The 17,591-nt window shown below is 50.7% G+C and overlaps 1 protein-coding gene across 1 annotated transcript in view; it reads left to right on the forward strand.

Annotated features, from left to right (window-relative positions):
* Positions 1-10,887: 10,887 nt before the first annotated feature.
* The window catches only part of GABRD (gamma-aminobutyric acid type A receptor subunit delta), a 237,594-nt gene continuing 230,890 nt past the window's right edge, over positions 10,888-17,591 (forward strand). The window contains exon 1 of the mRNA XM_086921533.1: positions 10,888-12,588. Within this exon, the coding sequence (XP_086777659.1) occupies positions 12,506-12,588 (83 nt within the window). The 5' untranslated portion in view covers positions 10,888-12,505. The remainder of the gene's footprint in view (positions 12,589-17,591) is intronic.

Below are 17,591 nucleotides of genomic sequence, written 5' to 3' on the forward strand. Positions count from 1 at the left end.
GTCAATACCCCAGTACCAGTGTTTGCCCCACCATTACCAGTCTGCTCTGTCAATACCCTCAGTACCAGTGTCAATATCCCCAGTACCAGTGTTTGCCCCACCAGTACCCTCAGCAACAGTATCTATCCCGCCAGTACCCTCAAGACCAGCGTTACTGTGTGGACAGCGCACTACAAGGACGCGCTTACCGGCTTAGGAGACAGGCGACACCGGACCTCGCCGCACCCGCTCCGCGGGTGCCGCATCGTCGTTGGACGCTGCAAGGGGCATCAGCCCAAGACTCTTGTGGGAAGTTTGCTGGTCAGTGGTAGAGGGCTGCAGGGCTGCGAGCGTCAGGGACTCCATTACCCAGGAGTCCCTGCCAGACCGGCATCAACTTCCGGTCCGCTCTCCCTGGCGGCCGCCCACTGAAGGACCATTTAAAAACTTCAACTTCCCCCAGCTCCAGTGGGACACTCGTTACTGTGTGGACAGCGCACTACAAGGACGCGCTTACCGGCTTAGGAGACAGGCGACACCGGACCTCGCCGCACCCGCTCCGCGGGTGCCGCATCGTCGTTGGACGCTGCAAGGGGCATCAGCCCAAGACTCTTGTGGGAAGTTTGCTGGTCAGTGGTAGAGGGCTGCAGGGCTGCGAGCGTCAGGGACTCCATTACCCAGGAGTCCCTGCCAGACCGGCATCAACTTCCGGTCCGCTCTCCCTGGCGGCCGCCCACTGAAGGACCATTTAAAAACTTCAACTTCCCCCAGCTCCAGTGGGACACTCGTTACTGTGTGGACAGCGCACTACAAGGACGCGCTTACCGGCTTAGGAGACAGGCGACACCGGACCTCGCCGCACCCGCTCCGCGGGTGCCGCATCGTCGTTGGACGCTGCAAGGGGCATCAGCCCAAGACTCTTGTGGGAAGTTTGCTGGTCAGTGGTAGAGGGCTGCAGGGCTGCGAGCGTCAGGGACTCCATTACCCAGGAGTCCCTGCCAGACCGGCATCAACTTCCGGTCCGCTCTCCCTGGCGGCCGCCCACTGAAGGACCATTTAAAAACTTCAACTTCCCCCAGCTCCAGTGGGACACTCGTTACTGTGTGGACAGCGCACTACAAGGACGCGCTTACCGGCTTAGGAGACAGGCGACACCGGACCTCGCCGCACCCGCTCCGCGGGTGCCGCATCGTCGTTGGACGCTGCAAGGGGCATCAGCCCAAGACTCTTGTGGGAAGTTTGCTGGTCAGTGGTAGAGGGCTGCAGGGCTGCGAGCGTCAGGGACTCCATTACCCAGGAGTCCCTGCCAGACCGGCATCAACTTCCGGTCCGCTCTCCCTGGCGGCCCGCCCACCTCCCAGTACGTGGGTATAACTGTGCCCAACCTTCCCGCAGCGCGGGACGCAGCCCGGAGCAAAGACCGGGCTAAGAGCGGGCCGTTTGAGGCCGTTCGAGGACGGCAGCGGACGGCCCCGGCCCAGAACCCCTGGTCTGCCGTGTTACAAGTAAGATAGGCATAATTGTGCCCGGAGCGGGTTTGGGTTTCTGAATACTCGTATTCTTTATCTGGGCGGATTATCTAGTTACAATCGCATTTGTATAAAGAGGGTACTCAGGTCCGACTATAGAAGTTGGTGTTAACCCGGAAATCATGGCTTTGAGATCTGGTAAAACTCGTAATGTCCAAATCCAAACACCCACAGGAGTGGTATCAGGTCCATTAGACGCTTTCATCACACGAGCCACGGGTATCCTTGAAAAGGAAATTGCAATGGTGGAAAAGCGTCTTTCCTTAGATTTGGTCAGTGGAAAACGCTCTTCACTAGGTAGGTTGGCCAAGATCCCCAGCCCCGTGCCACCTGCACAAGCACATGCAGCTTTTAACTGTATACATCTAGATACCACGGAAGCTATTGTTCATATGGATAGCAAGGAGATAGATCCTCCTGCTCACACCGCACTCTTTCCCAAACATCCCCTGGACGACCTTGAAGTAACAGGAGAACTTGGAACTCAGGATAGTCATAACATTAAACAAAGTTCTGATTCTGTCGATTTATCCCCTGACTCTCCCAAAGTAGATTCTAATGTTCCAGATCACACAGATTTTACAGGTATGGACAAGGGTTCTAGGAAAAGAAAACAAGACTCCAGTTATAAGGGAGGGAGAGAACCCAAGATGCCGAAACTAAAAGACCCCGTTGGCAATCCTATATTAGGATCAGACCATCCAAGCGGAAAACAATGTACAAATGCACTGACTAACACCTTATGCCCCTCCCTTATTTCTTTAGGTTCCTCAAACCCATGTCCAACATGTCTAAGCAGTGATGACTCCTTGCTGGAAAAGATGGAGGTTCTATTGAAAAACCTCCTTTCACCTGTCTTGGAGAGGACTAGATTAATGACACTGCAAATAAACTCTCTGGAGGCTGTAGTTAATGCGAACTCTGCTATACTATTGTCCTTATCAGACATTGATTCCGGGTTGGCTAAACCTTCTCACTTATCTTCAGCCCCAAAAACAACTATTATTCCATCTAGTCTCGTTGATAACAATCATAATCCACCAGGGCCAGTAATAGACAACCTTAACTCTAACAAAGGGGGTGCTTATAAAAATTCCCCAAATAAGGTATCAAAGGCTGCGTCCCAACGCTCTCATATGACGAAGCCTATGAATAAAACCCCCGCTAGACGCCAATCTACCAAACCACCCCCCCAGGTAAAACCCAATACTGTTTCCCAGAGCCTCCCACCCCATAGGCCCCTAGCAAACCATCAAAATATTTTAAATCCCCCGGCAAAGAAGCAACCCAGGCATCCTACGCCGCGGGTTGATATCCCCATAGAGGCAACACCTTACACCATGGTGCTGACTGGTGTTGCCCCACTGCCATCTGGTAAAAGGGAGACTCATGATGACCTGCGCAATAAGGTTATCTTTTGGTTGAATAAAAACAGACCCCTGCCTCCATCCTCGCCAACAGAAATCCTATATGTAAGAAGGGTTGACTGGGTGGGCCAGAGCCCCAAGGACTTGGAGGGTGATTGCATTTTAATATCGTTCAGGGACTCCTGGGTGGTGGATACAATCTGTCGTGAAGCTAGGTTTGCCAGACAGGGGGACGTTCAAACTTTAGACCTTTCCTATTTCTATCCCCATAGACAGGCTCTTCCCCAAAAGGCCCCCAAACAGGGACGAACCATCACTAGGAACTACCCCATGACACCGCACCTACCAATTTTTCCACCACTATTCAACCGCTTTGGTCCACTGTCTGATTTGGAGGCCATTGATTGACTCCATAAATCACCCCAAACACCTGAACCCGTAGAAATTGCCGTCCCTGGGGTTGGGGGTAAGAGGCAGGGTCAAGCGCCCACCCAACTTACAGTCATGGTAGAGGAGTGCATAAGGGTCTCAGTACCAACAGGGAGGGATACACCATCTTCAAGGGAAGGGGGAACCTCTTGGTTGTTGGTTGAACATAGTTTCATGGGGGGGCCAGAAAATGGGCTGGAAGCTGGGACAGTACAGGACACGCTTGCAGCCTCCGAGGTGGCGGCCTCCTCTAAGGCACCCACACCGGAAACTCTTGCCCTAGTGTCCTGGAACATTGCTGGGATTAAAAGTCGTATCCATTCTGGTGACTGGCTCGAGTTCATGGATAAATACGATGTCATCCTACTCCAGGAAACTTGGGCTGCCGACCCATATTTCAAGCAGGGCTATGTAAATTTTTATAAAGCAGCCACTCGAAATGCTATTGGGAACACCAAAGGGCGAGCCTCCGGGGGGCTACTGATCTGGGTGAGACAATCTCTGGGTTATTGTATTACGGAGATAAGTGTATCTAACCCGGATCTCCTTATTGTCAGGCTGAGAAAGTCTGGCCATCAGGACTTGATTTTGCTAAACATATATGCACGAGGCCTGCCAGGTGGCCGTACGCCACCATTGTTGGAGGTATTAGAATCTGTTCTGGCAGCCCTTGACTGTACTAATGTTTGCCTGCTTGCTGGGGACCTAAATTGTTGCTTTGAACCCCTGTTAGACCCTGGGGAATGTTGGGGTTCCGTGGAGGACGCAGTTTGGGGTATACCTGAGCTGTTGATTGTTAAACCAGTACCTGCCACAGAGGCAGCGGTGAATTGGACGGCCTTTTGTCTTAACAGTGGCTTTCGGGCCTGTAATGGCCGAACCAAATCAGACCAGGGAGCCAACTTTACTTTTGACAACGGGCTAAGAAGAAGCCGCATCGATTACATCTTGTTGAAAGTAGCAGATTGGTCTCTGATGTTGGATATGGAGGTAACTCCCCGCCCAGAAAGCGACCATAATCCCTTGACTCTGCAATTAAAGTTGCCAGGTTTAGCAAGATTAGAGGAACCCGGTATCACTCAGACAGGGGACACCTACCTAACTAATGATAGGAAGAGGGTAAAATGGTCCAAAATTGAGGGGGATGAGCTATTGAGAAACAAGATTACCAGTGTGGTTAATAATACCTTTAATAAAATGCTGACCCACGCTGAGTTGGGGGATAACCCCAGAGAAGCTGACCTTATCTTAAATCTCCATAATCGTTGTTTTGATGACCTAAAAATCCTGCTTTCGCAACCTTGCAGACAGGGAAACAATACAGCACCTACTCGTCCCCACAAATGGTATAACAAAAACTGTAGGGAAGCTCATACTGCCCTAGTTAAAGCTGTTAAGTCTCGGGATGCAAGCCTGGTGAAAGCCGCCAGATCATCTTATCGGAAAATACAAGGGGAAGCTAAAAGGGAGTGGGAGGACAAATACTGGTCCGACCTCTTGGAAGCCTCCTTATCTAACAACCCCATCAAATTTTGGGAAATAGTCAAGTGGGGGAAGGATCCGGACGGACGTATCCCCACAAACCACGTGCCCCCCAATGAATGGGTGATCTTCTATGCAACTCAGTTCTGTGCAGTTAACCCTATGCCTTCTAGTACATCAGAAGAGACTCCTCACCCCACCACCCAAAGTGAGATTATTACCTTCACAGAAGGAGAGGTCGAGCTTGCATTAAATTGCACCACGCGAGGGAAAGCGCCAGGTATGGATCTTATACCTGCCGACTTGTTTAAAGCTAACCCTGCCCTGTGGATACCATACATTGTCACGGTGGCAAATTCTATAGCCGCAGGTGCAGGCATACCCAAATCTTGGAAGGGGGCGGAGATCCTGCCGATCTACAAAAAGGGCAATAGGTCTGATCCGGGTAATTATCGCCCGATTAGTCTTATTGACTCTATACAAAAACTTATCGCTCGCATGGTCTTGGGCAGGGTCCAAGGATGGATTGAGATGGAGAACATCTTATCCCCAATGCAGGCGGGCTTCAGATCGGGAACCAGCACCATCGACCAGGTGTTCAGATTTTGTCTGATCTACTGGAAGGTGGTGCTGCTTGGCGGCGGTACCATCTTTGCAGCGTTCATCGATCTGAAGTCCGCCTTCGATCTCGTACCGAGGGAGAAAATGTGGGGAGTATTGAAGACTCTAGGGATGCCAACAGAACTGCTTGATCTGATAATCAAACTGCATAAGGACAACTTTGCAAGGGTAAGATGGGGTGGACAAGGCCAGGTGACAGAACCCTTCCCAGTCACCGTGGTGTCCGCCAGGGCTGTGTTCTGGCACCCACCCTTTTCCTGTTGTTCATTGACCAAGTCGTAAAATTCTTTGAATTGACCCCAACTGATGCCCCCATGCTGGCAGGACAGCGATTCCCAATGCTCATCTTTGCTGATGACACTCTACTCCTCTCCAGAACACGCAGCGGATTACAGCGGGCCCTGGACCGCTTTGAGGAGTTCTGTGTCATCAGCGACCTTAAGGTGAATGTTGGGAAAACCAAATTTATGGTGTTAACCAAGAACCACCCTGTCCGGAGTTCAGTTAGTATGGGAGGAGTTAAACTGGACCAAGTAGAGAACATGACATACTTGGGGGTTATGCTAGATAGTCGCCTGAAATGGAAATCACAAGTTGATGCTCAACATCTTAAACTTGCCCGACTTACTGGCTGCTTACTCAGTGAGCAAAGGAAATCTATTACAAAGCGGGTCACACCAGCCCTCAAAATCTACGACGCAAAAATCAACCCTGCAATTCTATATGGTGCAGATCTGTGGGGCCACAAGGATCTGACGGGTCTGTTTAAAATACAGTGCAAGTTCCTCCGAAACCTGGTAGGCTTGCCACAGTCGTCCCCCTCAATCCCCCTTTGCTTGGACTTAGGATGCCCTCCAATTAACGAGTTGGCCAGATTTCGACTGGTTGCCTTTTGGAGGCGCCTATGGACCTCGCCTGACCTTATCCTATTTGCAAATGGGGTAGTAGAAGTAAGGGCAATTAGTGGATCGGAAAAAATTCCCTGGCTCCGAACGGTCAAATCCATCTTGACGGATATGGGCTTAGAGCACCTTTGGACATCCCCAGCAGCTAGTATTTTTCCAACTAAACTGGCATTTAAAGAATTGTATTGGTCCACGCTTCGCTTGAACAGAATAAATGCCTCCTGTTCTACTAGTCTTACTGGTAGGTTTCTTTGTTTTAAGCTGGACCCCATACGTGAACACTATTGGGACACGGTTTCCAAATCCTTAGATAGGAAACTTTTCCACCAGTTCCGGGTGGGCACATTGCCGTTGAACACCTTCACGAAAAATTGGTCCTCTAACACCACGGACCAATGTAAATGGTGCTCAGGCCAGAAGGAAACAGAGGGCCATTTTCTGTTTGCTTGTCCCAAATATCATGTACCAAGGGTCAAATGGCTAAAACCACTCTTTCAGAGCCTGCCCATAAGAAAATCAGAAGAGGCTATCCATGTATTAAAAACTAACACACTTGAAATCATCACAGTCTGTACTGCCAAATATCTGGGCTGGGCGTGGATACTCAGGGCAAAACAATAGCTTAAATCTGGATAGTATGAATTTACTTGAATTTATCTGTAATCCCATTCCCCTTAGGGGAATTTGTTTGTTTCAGGATTGTCTACAAACTATTTAATTCCTTTTTATGTATGTGTATTTATTGTTCATTAATTATTGCTTGTAAAATTGTCTTTTATGATTTTTTAAACAATCGAAATAAAGACTTTAAAACCTGAAAACCTGACCAGCGTCTGCCCCTCCAGTACTTCTAATCCGGAATCAACTCCAGTGTGGCGCGGCCGCGGGTCCAGGCACATTGTCGAAACCCTCTGAGCTGCAGTGAGTTGCGCCGATGTATCTTTCCAACAATTTTCTCTTTTTTGGCTTTTTCTCTGGAGTCCCCTCCGCGGTTCGCTGCAGAAGGGACGGCTGCGCGAGCGCGAACGCTGCCGGTGGCAGCGCCGGGAGGGGCGTGGGGTAATCAGATATATTTTACAATCAGGCAGTTATCAGGGGAGGACCAGGGCACCGTATCTTTACGCAGAAGTGGATGTTCCCCTTAGGATGGAGGCTTTCCTGCGCGCCTGGAGCTTGTTTAATGGTGTGTGCATGGCGGGGGCTTCTCCCTAATAGAGAGTTCACCGGTGCGCTCCCACTTGCCCGTGATTGGCTCTTTTCAACCTGCGCTTCTCAGCTCTGCCATTTCAGTGTGGGATGCTGCGCTCATCCCCACGGATCTGTGGAAGGAAGGCGAGGATCCGCGGAGAGCTGCCTGCGGAGAGCTCCGAAGGACCCAGGAGCAGGGGCATGCGGGTCCCGAGGGAGCTCAGCCGGGCCAGTCCAGTGCGCGCCCGAGGACTGTGAACTGAGGCTTCTCTGGCATCTGTGCCAGGACCACGGAGGTACTTGAGTGCGTCTGGCATCTGTGCCAGGTCCGCGGAGGTACGCGAGTGCTGGGAACCTCGGGAAGCTGTGGGTGGTCCCGGGAGAGTGGGGTGCTAGAGCCCTAGGGAGAGCTGTGTCTGTGTTAGGGTCCTTCGAGAGCTGTGAGTACAGGCGCTTCAGAGAGTTGAGGGTGTCAGGGCGCTAGGAAGAGCTTCAAGGTTCTATCAGATAACCGTGGGTGCCAGGGTCATCGGAGAAATGTGAGTGTCAGATTTCTAGAGCGGAGCCGTGGTTGCTAGGGCGCTGGGACACTGCGAGCGGCAGGGGCCACAGAAGACTGTGAGAGCCAGGGCCCCAAGAGAGCTGTGAGTGCCAGGGCCCTCAGAGAGCTGTGAGTGCCAGGGCCCCAAGAGAGCTGTGAGTGCCAGGGCCCTCAGAGAGCTGTGAGTGCCAGGGCCCCAAGAGAGCTGTGAGTGCCAGGGCCCTCAGAGAGCTGTGAGAGCCAGGGCCCTCAGAGTGCTGTGAGAGCCAGGGCCCCCAGAGAGCTGTGAGAGCCAGGGCCCCCAGAGAGCTGTGAGTGCCAGGGCCCTCAGAGAGCTGTGAGTGCCAGGGCCCTCAGAGTGCTGTGAGCGCCAGGGCCCTCAGAGAGCTGTGAGTGCCAGGGCCCCAAGAGAGCTGTGAGTGCCAGGGCCCCAAGAGAGCTGTGAGTGCCAGGGCCCCAAGAGAGCTGTGAGTGCCAGGGCCCCATGAAAGCTGTGAGTGCCAGGGCCCTCAGAGAGCTGTGAGTGCCAGGGCCCCAAGAGAGCTGTGAATGCCAGGGCCCTCAGAGAGCTGTGAGTGCCAGGGCCCCAAGAGAGCTGTGAGTGCCAGGGCCCCATGAAAGCTGTGAGTGCCAGGGCCCCATGAAAGCTGTGAGTGCCAGGGCCCTCAGAGAGCTGTGAGTGCCAGGGCCCCAAGAGAGCTGTGAGTGCCAGGGTCCAAAGAGAGCTGTGAGTGTCAGGGCCCCAAGAGAGCTGTGAGTGCCAGGGCCCCAAGAGAGCTGTGAGTGCCAGGGCCCCAAGAGAGCTGTGAGTGCCAGGGCCTTCAGAGAGCTGTGAGTGCCAGGCCCCAGGGGAGCTGTGAGTACCAGGGTCCAAAGAGAGCTGTGAGTGCCAGGGTCCCAATAGAGCTGTGAGTGCCAGGGTCCCAAGAGAGCTGTGAGTGCCAGGGCCCTCAGAGAGCTGTGAGTGCCAGGGCCTTCAGAGAGCTGTGAGTGCCAGGCCCCAGGGGAGCTGTGAGTACCAGGGTCCAAAGAGAGCTGTGAGTGCCAGGGTCCCAATAGAGCTGTGAGTGCCAGGGTCCCAAGAGAGCTGTGAGTGCCAGGGCCACAGAAGACTGTGAGAGCCAGGGCCCCAAGAGAGCTGTGAGTGCCAGGGCCCCAAGAGAGCTGTCAGTGCCAGGGCCCCAGGGGAGCTGTGAGTACCAGGGCCGCAAGAGAGCTGTGAGTGCCAGGCCCCAAGGGAGCTGTGAGTGCCAGGGCCCTCAGAGAGCTGTGAGTGCCAGTGCGCTCAGGGAGCTGTGAGTGTCAGGGCCCTCAGAGAGCTGTGAGTGTCAGGGCCCTCAGAGAGCTGTGAGTGGCAGGGCCCTCAGAGAGCTGTGAGTGTCAGGGTCCTCAGAGATCCGTGAGTACCAGGGCCCTCAGAGAGCTGTGAGTGCCAGGGCCCTAAGAGAGCTGTGAGTGTCGGGGCCCTCAGAGAGCTGTGAGTGTCAGGGCCCTCAGAGAGCTGTGAGTGTCAGGGTCCTCAGAGATCTGTGAGTACCAGGGCCATCAGAGTGCTGTGAGTGCCAGGACCCGCAGAGAGCTGTGAGTGCCAGGGCCCGCAGAGAGCTGTGAGTGCCAGGGCCCTCAGAGTGCTGTGAGTGTCAGGGCCCTCAGAGATCCGTGAGTACCAGGGCCCTCAGAGTGCTGTGAGTGTCAGGGCCCTCAGAGATCCGTGAGTACCAGTGCGCTCAGGGAGCTGTGAGTGCCAGGGCCCTCAGAGAGCTGTTAGCGCTAGGTTCCTCTAGCGCTTTAAAGGCAGGAGCCTCAGACAGCCGAGAGTACAAGATTGTTGAAGAGCTGAACGCTCTGTGGAGAGGTGTGGATGCCAGGGCCATCGGAAGGAGGATAGTTCCAGGCTGTAAGTGTCAGGGTTGACCGTTCCGGGTGCATGGTTCCTCGATAACTGCAGTGGTCAGGCTCATGCACAGCTCTGAAGGCAAAGCCCTTAGCCTGTTGCTTGTGCCAGGGATGCTCATGAAATAGTGAGAGCCGGGGTCTTCATAAACCTGTATGCGCCAGGGTTGGAAGAGAGCAGTGAGTGCCAGACTCCTACCCACCAGAGAGACCTTGGGTGCCACGGTTCTTAAAGAGCTGTGGGTGCTGGGGTTGTTAAAGAGCTGTGGGTGCTGGAGTTGTTAAAGAGTTCGGGTTGCCAGCGGTCCTCGGGTAGTGGTGGGTGCCAAGAGTCCCCGGGCAGTAGCGAGTGTCCGGGTTCTTGAAGGCCGGATGATGATAGGGTCTTCAGAGAAGAAGGTGGCTTGACTTCACAGGCCCACAGGTGATAGGGTTCCTAAGAGGCGTGGGTGCCAAAGGCCTTCAGACCATTTTGAGTGTACTGGACTTTGGAGAGTTGTGGGTGCCGACAGTTCCCGGATGGCTCCAAGTGTCCGATCTATAAGAGAGGAGAGCCTGGCTCAAATGATCTTCACTGAGTTGTAGGCCACATGGTCTTCTCTGGGCATGGATATTTGGGGGATCAAAGTTTGGATGCCCAGCTGTCTCCAGTGCCAAAAATGGCAGCCAAGGCATGTTCCTGAATTTTTTAGGATCATAATAAATGTGGGTGTGCGGTGCCATCAGGGGTTGGAGTTTTCGGGTCTTTGAAGACCTGGAGTGTTACATTTTTGCGGAGGCCTTGAGTTTGACATTTTTCTGAGACGCGGAGTCTGGGTCTACAGAGCCCTGGAGTTTGAGGTTGTTTTAGAGACCTAAAGTTTAAGGGTCTTCAAAAACCTGAAGTTTGAGACTGTTGAAGGATTTGAAATTTGAGCATTTTCAGTCACCTGATCTGTGATATTCTTCACAGATTTGGAGTGAAATCTGTAATTTTAAATTCGGAGGACACCTTGAACCTGAGTCTCTGCCAAGGCCTGTGATTGATAGTTTACAGAACCCTGGAGTGCCACAGGCTTCAGATATGCCATCTGCCAGTGTCTTCTTAATTGCGGGATGCCATGATTTTCAGAGACCTGGGGGTGGGGTCATGTTCTGTTGCACAAGGCTCGTTAGAGAATAGGAGGTACCATAATTGTCAATGCTGTGTTGCTTTATTATATTGCAAGATCTCAGGGTGGGGTGGTCATAGAAAAGGGTGCTTCAGGATTGTCTGGCGGCATTGAGTGCCAACTACTTAAATATTTTAAAAGATGAAGAGACGGTTGCGGTAGATCTATAGCGAACGTTTTAACGCAGATGGTCTGGGAGTATCATTGGACAGTTGTTTTGCTCTGATTTCTATGGAGAGATATTAAGATTGTCGGAGTAGGGATGTTGAGTTCCTGCTAGTACGCTAACGTTAATTTGTCAGAGATATTTTATAGGGATCTACAGAGATTCATCAGTGGTGTTCTTCACAGTAGATCAACCTTAGGTTCATAAGAGATGTGGTGGTGGGATCTGCCGACAGTGGGATGGTGGGTCCTTCATAGAATTGCGAGCTTTGGTTCATCAGAGACGTGGTCTTGGGGCCTTCGTAGAGCTGCCAGATTGGGTTTTTCATAGTACCCCAAGTTTAGGATCATCAGTAATGTCATTCAGGCTCTTCAGAGAGTTGTAAAGTTGGGTATTTCATAGAAATGTGAAATTTGATTCATCAAATATATAGAGTTGGGATCTTCAGAAAATTGGGCTGTCAGGTTCTCCATAGCACTCCAAGTGTACATCCATCAGAGATGTTGAGTTGGGACCTTCAGAGAGTTGGGATGTCAGGTTCTTTATAGTACTGCAAGTTTTGGTTCATCCAAGATGAGGTCTTCAAAATGTGGTCACTTGAGTCTTCTGAGAGTTGCATTGCCCCGATCTTCTTTGAATTGACATTTAGGACTCTGTCGACACCTGGAATGTTGGAGTCTATTGAAAGTTTCCCCGTTGATAGGAGACACAGTAATTTGGGGAGTCAGAGCGGACTGTGACGAGGCTTCCTCTGGCCCACGAGATTTACATGTGTCGTGGAATTCCTGCTCCATCTGACAGCGAAGGTGGACCCGGCAAGACTGCATCTACCTGACACTTGGAATTTACAGGTTCTTATATCTGGGAGTTATGGAGCAATGTGCTACATGACATTTGTGGAAGTCTGGGACCTATGGCTGACATGAGAGGTTGACACATGGGACTGGCAAAATTCTGACTTCTGACGTTCAGCTGATATCTAACCCCTGGAAGATGGACATGTGAGAGCCCGGAGAGGGAGCGAAATCAAACAATTGGGACAGAGGAGGACATTTAGCTCCTGGGACATAGATGGAAAGCTAACTCTTGAGATGAAGACGGATGTTCAACACTTGGGACAGCAAGTGAAATGTGATCAATGGGTCAGACCCAGCACTTGGAACAGCCATGGACATTTAATCATGAAAAGAGTGGGAAACTGAACACTTGGGACTAAGATGACAGGCTGACACCTGGGAAAGCAATGTCAATGTGATGCCAAGGACAGAGATGGGCCTCCCCTCCTGGATCCTCCTCAGCCTCATCTTCCTCTTCCTCATCCAGCTCAGTTGCACCAGGTAAGAAGAGCTGGGCAGCCACGATCTTGGAATCTGGCAGCTCGTGCCCCCAATATTAAGAATGCAATAATACACTTTCTATACCCAATACAATAGCACTTGCACACGAATCTCACACAACATTCCGTATCTAGTTCTTTTTTGGGGGGGGTGAATTGCACCAACAATATATGTATCCATGTTTTGCCTCGAGGCAAAATTGTATTTATGCAGTTATCGGATTAACAGCTTTATTTACATTTATTTGCATGAGCGTCCATGGGAAGTGTTTTAAAGTGTCAAAGCGCACAGATTGTTTGTCCTGCTAGCTCTTTAAGGTCGGTGAGATGTTAATGGGATAAACGTGCAGGCATCTACCTCATAAACATCAACCAAAAAATGAATCCAGGGTAATACCGATTGTTGGCTGTTGAAACAGGAGACCAGGATCAGACAAACTGTGTGATCCTGGGCAGATCTCTTTATATTCCAAGGTCTCTTGTACCTGCTCTGCCAGAAACGCGGCAGCGCCCAGAAACAGGCACACCGCCCGAATTTAGCGCTTTATAAGACGGACATTTACTAATGTAGGCATAGTGTACAGATGACGAGAAAACTGTTGAACTGCGAGGCACAGAAAATAAGGACGAATGCACTCATGCGATCACGGTAGAATAAACGTGAAATAGCAATGAAAAATTAAAAACCTATAAACATGAAATTGAATCGATGACGACAAATATCACGCACATCAGGTATGCGGTGCTTGGTATCAAAAGCTCTGCCAATGCACCGATTCATTGTCTCTTCTGTGCCAGGCTTTCACAGCCCGGGTGGTTTCCTGCTGCAGAAAGTGTCTCCCCCCAGAATGTAAGGAGTTTGCTGGCAGCGAGGCGTGGGCTGGTTACTAAGAGCCAAGTTATATTTAGACTCGGTGTGTGGCTCGAGGTGTTTTGTGTGTGTGTGTTTGTCGTGGGGGTAAAGTTTATTTGAATTGGGGAGAGGGGTCCGGGTGTTTGCGGTCGATCTCAGGGGGTGGGGTGCGGGGGGCCCGCTTGGCCTGTGCCGCAGGGTGATGCCTGGTCTGCTGAGGGTGGGCCGCGCAGGGCGGAGTGGGCTGCCCGCCACACTTTTCTTTTGATGCGTGTGTGTCACTGTTCTGGAGTGAGGAGAGAGGTGGCAGGGAACACCGTGGGGGTGGAGGGAAGAAGCGGGGGATGAAAGGGGGCGGAGGGGTAGAAGGGTCAAGGCGAACCGCGCGGGATGAGAGGGTGGGGGTTGGGCAGTGAAAAGAAATAGATTTGAGGGGGAAGCGGGGGGAGGGCAGTGAGGGTGCAAGGCAAAGCGGGGGAGGAACAGAGGAGGGTGAGAGCAAAGAAGATGAGCGTTGGTGGGGTGTGAGGGGTGGTACGGGGAAGGGAAAGAAAAGGGAGAGGGGTAGACAGAGAGACATTGGTAAATTATTGGGACAAGCAGAAGATAGGGAAGGAAAGGGAAGGTCAAAGGAGAGAGGAGAAGTTGGGAATGGGAGAGAGAGAAGGGTCAAGGTGCAACGAGGGGTCACAGAGTGAAAGTAGAGGGGCGAGGCGAGTGTTACATTCGGGAACCAGAAGAGAGTAAAGAGAGGGGAGAAGGAGAGAAGCAACAGCAACCCGAGGGAGAGGTGAAAATAAAAAGGCGAAGGCGAAGGGAGATGGAAAACTGAAGAGGGAGAAAGAAAGGTTTGAACGACAGGAGGAGCTGCGCATTGTGGGCTGAAGGGGGGAGTGAAGTGGTTTCAAGACGGAGGCGGACGTGAAGAGGAAAGGGAGAGACACAAACCAGAGAGAGAAGAAGAGAACACATTAGGAATTCAGAACAAGAGGGGTGCTGTGGGGGCGGGGAGGGTAATTGGGGAAGGTGTGAGAGTGGATACACACATGAGGTGGGGTGCATTCTTACTACTCAAGCTAATGTAATCTATGAGTAAAACATGCTCAACCTGATGAGGTGGAGCCCCCCCCCCCCCCCTCTCCCCCCAAGGGCATTGCTATACAGGCGCCCCAACCCCCACGGTGCAGTGGGGCACGTTCTCCAAATTAGAATAGTTAAATGTATGTTGCTTGCGTCAGGTAATTTATAATGAGCTAAATCAACAAAATGGCGTTTGGGTGCCAAAAAATCGTAATAACAAAACACTATTTTAAACAGCAAAAAAATATGCCAGTTACACTTTACTAAAATGAATCATTCATTTGAACCTACTATACATTATTCCAGTAATGTCTTAGGGAAAACTTTTACATTATATTTTACGCAGAATATTTTTTTTTACAAAGGGTAATTCTATTTCAGAACTCTGATCTGAACAAGACATTACAGATTTAAGATATCACAATAATGCACCAAACTACACCAACACAAAAAGGCCTGTTACACCGAAGTAACTTGTAGAAGCAAAAATCTTTCAAAGCCCTCATCCCAGACTGCAGCCAACCCGCGTATTTTACGACCCAGACCTCTTTTTCAAGGCTTTCATTGATGATACATTTGTTCATCAGATGTCAAAAAGATCAAAGTTTCAGCAAGAATGAGTTATCAATAAGAGCCTGTCTTGTCAATCATCAGCATCACAGTGCTTAGTGTCCCATGCCCTTGAACATCCAGATCAAACCGGAAATGACCTGATTTACCATTCACTCTCTGCCATCATTTCCAATACTTCTTGTTCAGTGTTTGTTGATGAAAAACAGCCTTGCGATACTTCAGTTCTTCAAATTGAGGTAGATTCGATTATTGCATAAAAGGGACATCTTTGCTGGGACCGTATCAGGGCTCTCCGCTCGTATGAAAGGATTGGTTGTTGTATGGATATTTGCCCGATGTGTCCCTTGGATCTATACATGCATCCACCTCTATTTAGGGTGGAGGTACCGCAGCCAGTGGCGGCCGCCACATATAAAGAGTGGTATGCGGGGGGGAGGGGGGGGGGTAGTTTAATCATAATCATTAAAAAAAAATAGACTTGCCTCCTTCTGCATCGCGCCTCGGTGTTCTTCCTTGTCCCAGCAGGGAATGGGGCAGCATCACAGACTCCCTGTGCAATCCCTGTGCTGCTCTCATGCTATGAGAGCAAAGCGAGGATTGGCCTGAGCGGGCTGGTTTGATGCTCCCTTCAAGACAGTGATTCTGTGCTGTTTCTTCAGCCAGGCTGTAAAATACAGTCGGGTTGAAGAAACCTAAATGCGCATGTGTTTTGGGCCGACCTGAGACAGCCGGCCAAACACATATCCACGCTTAGAAGTGCACAACCAGTCCTCCTGTTATGTTATGTTATGTTATGTTAAAAATATTTATACCGCACTTGGTTTCATGGCGCTCAAAAAAAATGCGGGAGATCAGTGCACCAAAGTTACTCATGGGCTAAATGAAAGAAGTGGGTTTTGAGCAATTTACGAAAGCAAACATAGCTGGGGCAAAGTCTGAGGGGGATCGCGAGGGAATTCCACAGTGTGGGGGCCAGGAGGGAAAAGCACAGGCCACCATGCTTTTTCCGTTTATACCTCGGGACAATCAACAAGTTGTGTGAAGTGGACCGAAGATCTCTCGAGGGAACATAACGCCTCCTATGGCCCCGTTCTTTCCCTACACACGCTGGGTGAAATAGCTGCTTAAAAATAAAATGGTGATAGAATATCGTTTTATTTTCCAGCTGCTGGCTCTGAGCCAGTGGGGCGACGCTCCTCCGCAATGCGTAGGAGCCGCCACTGTCCGCAGCACACTGCATGCTTCGTTACTAGCATTGGAGCAGCGTACAGTCGTCCCCTTGGTGTGGCCTCGCAGTGCTTTCGGGGTTTCCATATCAGACCAAAGTCTGATTTTGTTTGCAATGTTGTGTTTTGGCTACTGTTTTGATTACTTACTCGTAATTATTATTACTCTGATTCCTTTAAGTTTCTCGTCACAGTCCTTACGTCATGAGGTTTGACTTCAGGATTTATCTATCCCAAAGAAAAAAACTTTCAAATTCAAACTTGAGGAAGATCCCTTTTCTAGGCTCTTTCCCTCCTTATGAGCCATGTGAAGAGGGTATAGCCCAGCATCCATCCCGTCTAGTGGTTGCCACATCCCACCCCAGGCAAGGAGAATAGAAAACTCGGAATTTGACGAGGAAGACCAGGGCTTGGAGTAATGACGTTACCATTAAGTAAACAATACATCACCTCATAGTCTCGTCTTTCACACCTGAATCTATCATGAGGACGTACCAAAGCGGAAGAACCAACCGCTGGGCAGTTGGGGAGAGGATGTAGCCTTACGACTAGAGTGGTTGACCTTGAAGCTGGGGAACCGGGTTTGAGTCTCGGCAAGGATGCTCAACATCCTGTGATCCTGGGCTAATCACTTACTTTCCCCGTGCCTAACAAAAAATGAACGTGCCCTCATGTAACGAAACTGGTGCTCATGTAAAGCGCTCTGATACCCGATGTATCAGGTCTAGTTCGCGCTATATAAAACTCAAAAAAAAAAAAAACGCACCGGTAAAATACTAAAGCACTACATTGCTTTCATCAACACAGTGAACCGGTATACAGGTGGTAAAGTACAGAATCCAGAACCCAATCACCAGAATCAGCTGTAAAATCGATAGTAAGCCATAAAACTGTAGATGGGACATCCAAGGGGCAGATTTACCACACACCCTTCAGGAAGCCCACTTGAAAGCTATCCGAGAAATGGAGACACCCCTGATGGAAGGTCCTCAGACTGGACCTGCAGGAGATGCCCCCAAAGCAAGGTAAGCTACAGAGATGGGCGGGCAGACTCAGTGCCTTACAGTTACTGTGATCGGGTGTCATACCCGGACTTCAAAAAGATGGTCAACCCGGCAGAAGGAAGCTTTTCTAGACAGATACATAGAAAGGGTCCTGTTAACATCTAAAGAATGAAAACACATCTCTTCAAAGATAAGGGAGGGATGGAACAGAGGCAGAGCCAAGTCCTGGGACCTGGAAAAGTAGAAGGAACATTGGGAGGGAACACTT

Source organism: Lissotriton vulgaris, chromosome 5 (genome assembly GCF_964263255.1).
Source record: "Lissotriton vulgaris chromosome 5, aLisVul1.2, whole genome shotgun sequence".
Classification (NCBI taxonomy): domain Eukaryota; kingdom Metazoa; phylum Chordata; class Amphibia; order Caudata; family Salamandridae; genus Lissotriton; species Lissotriton vulgaris.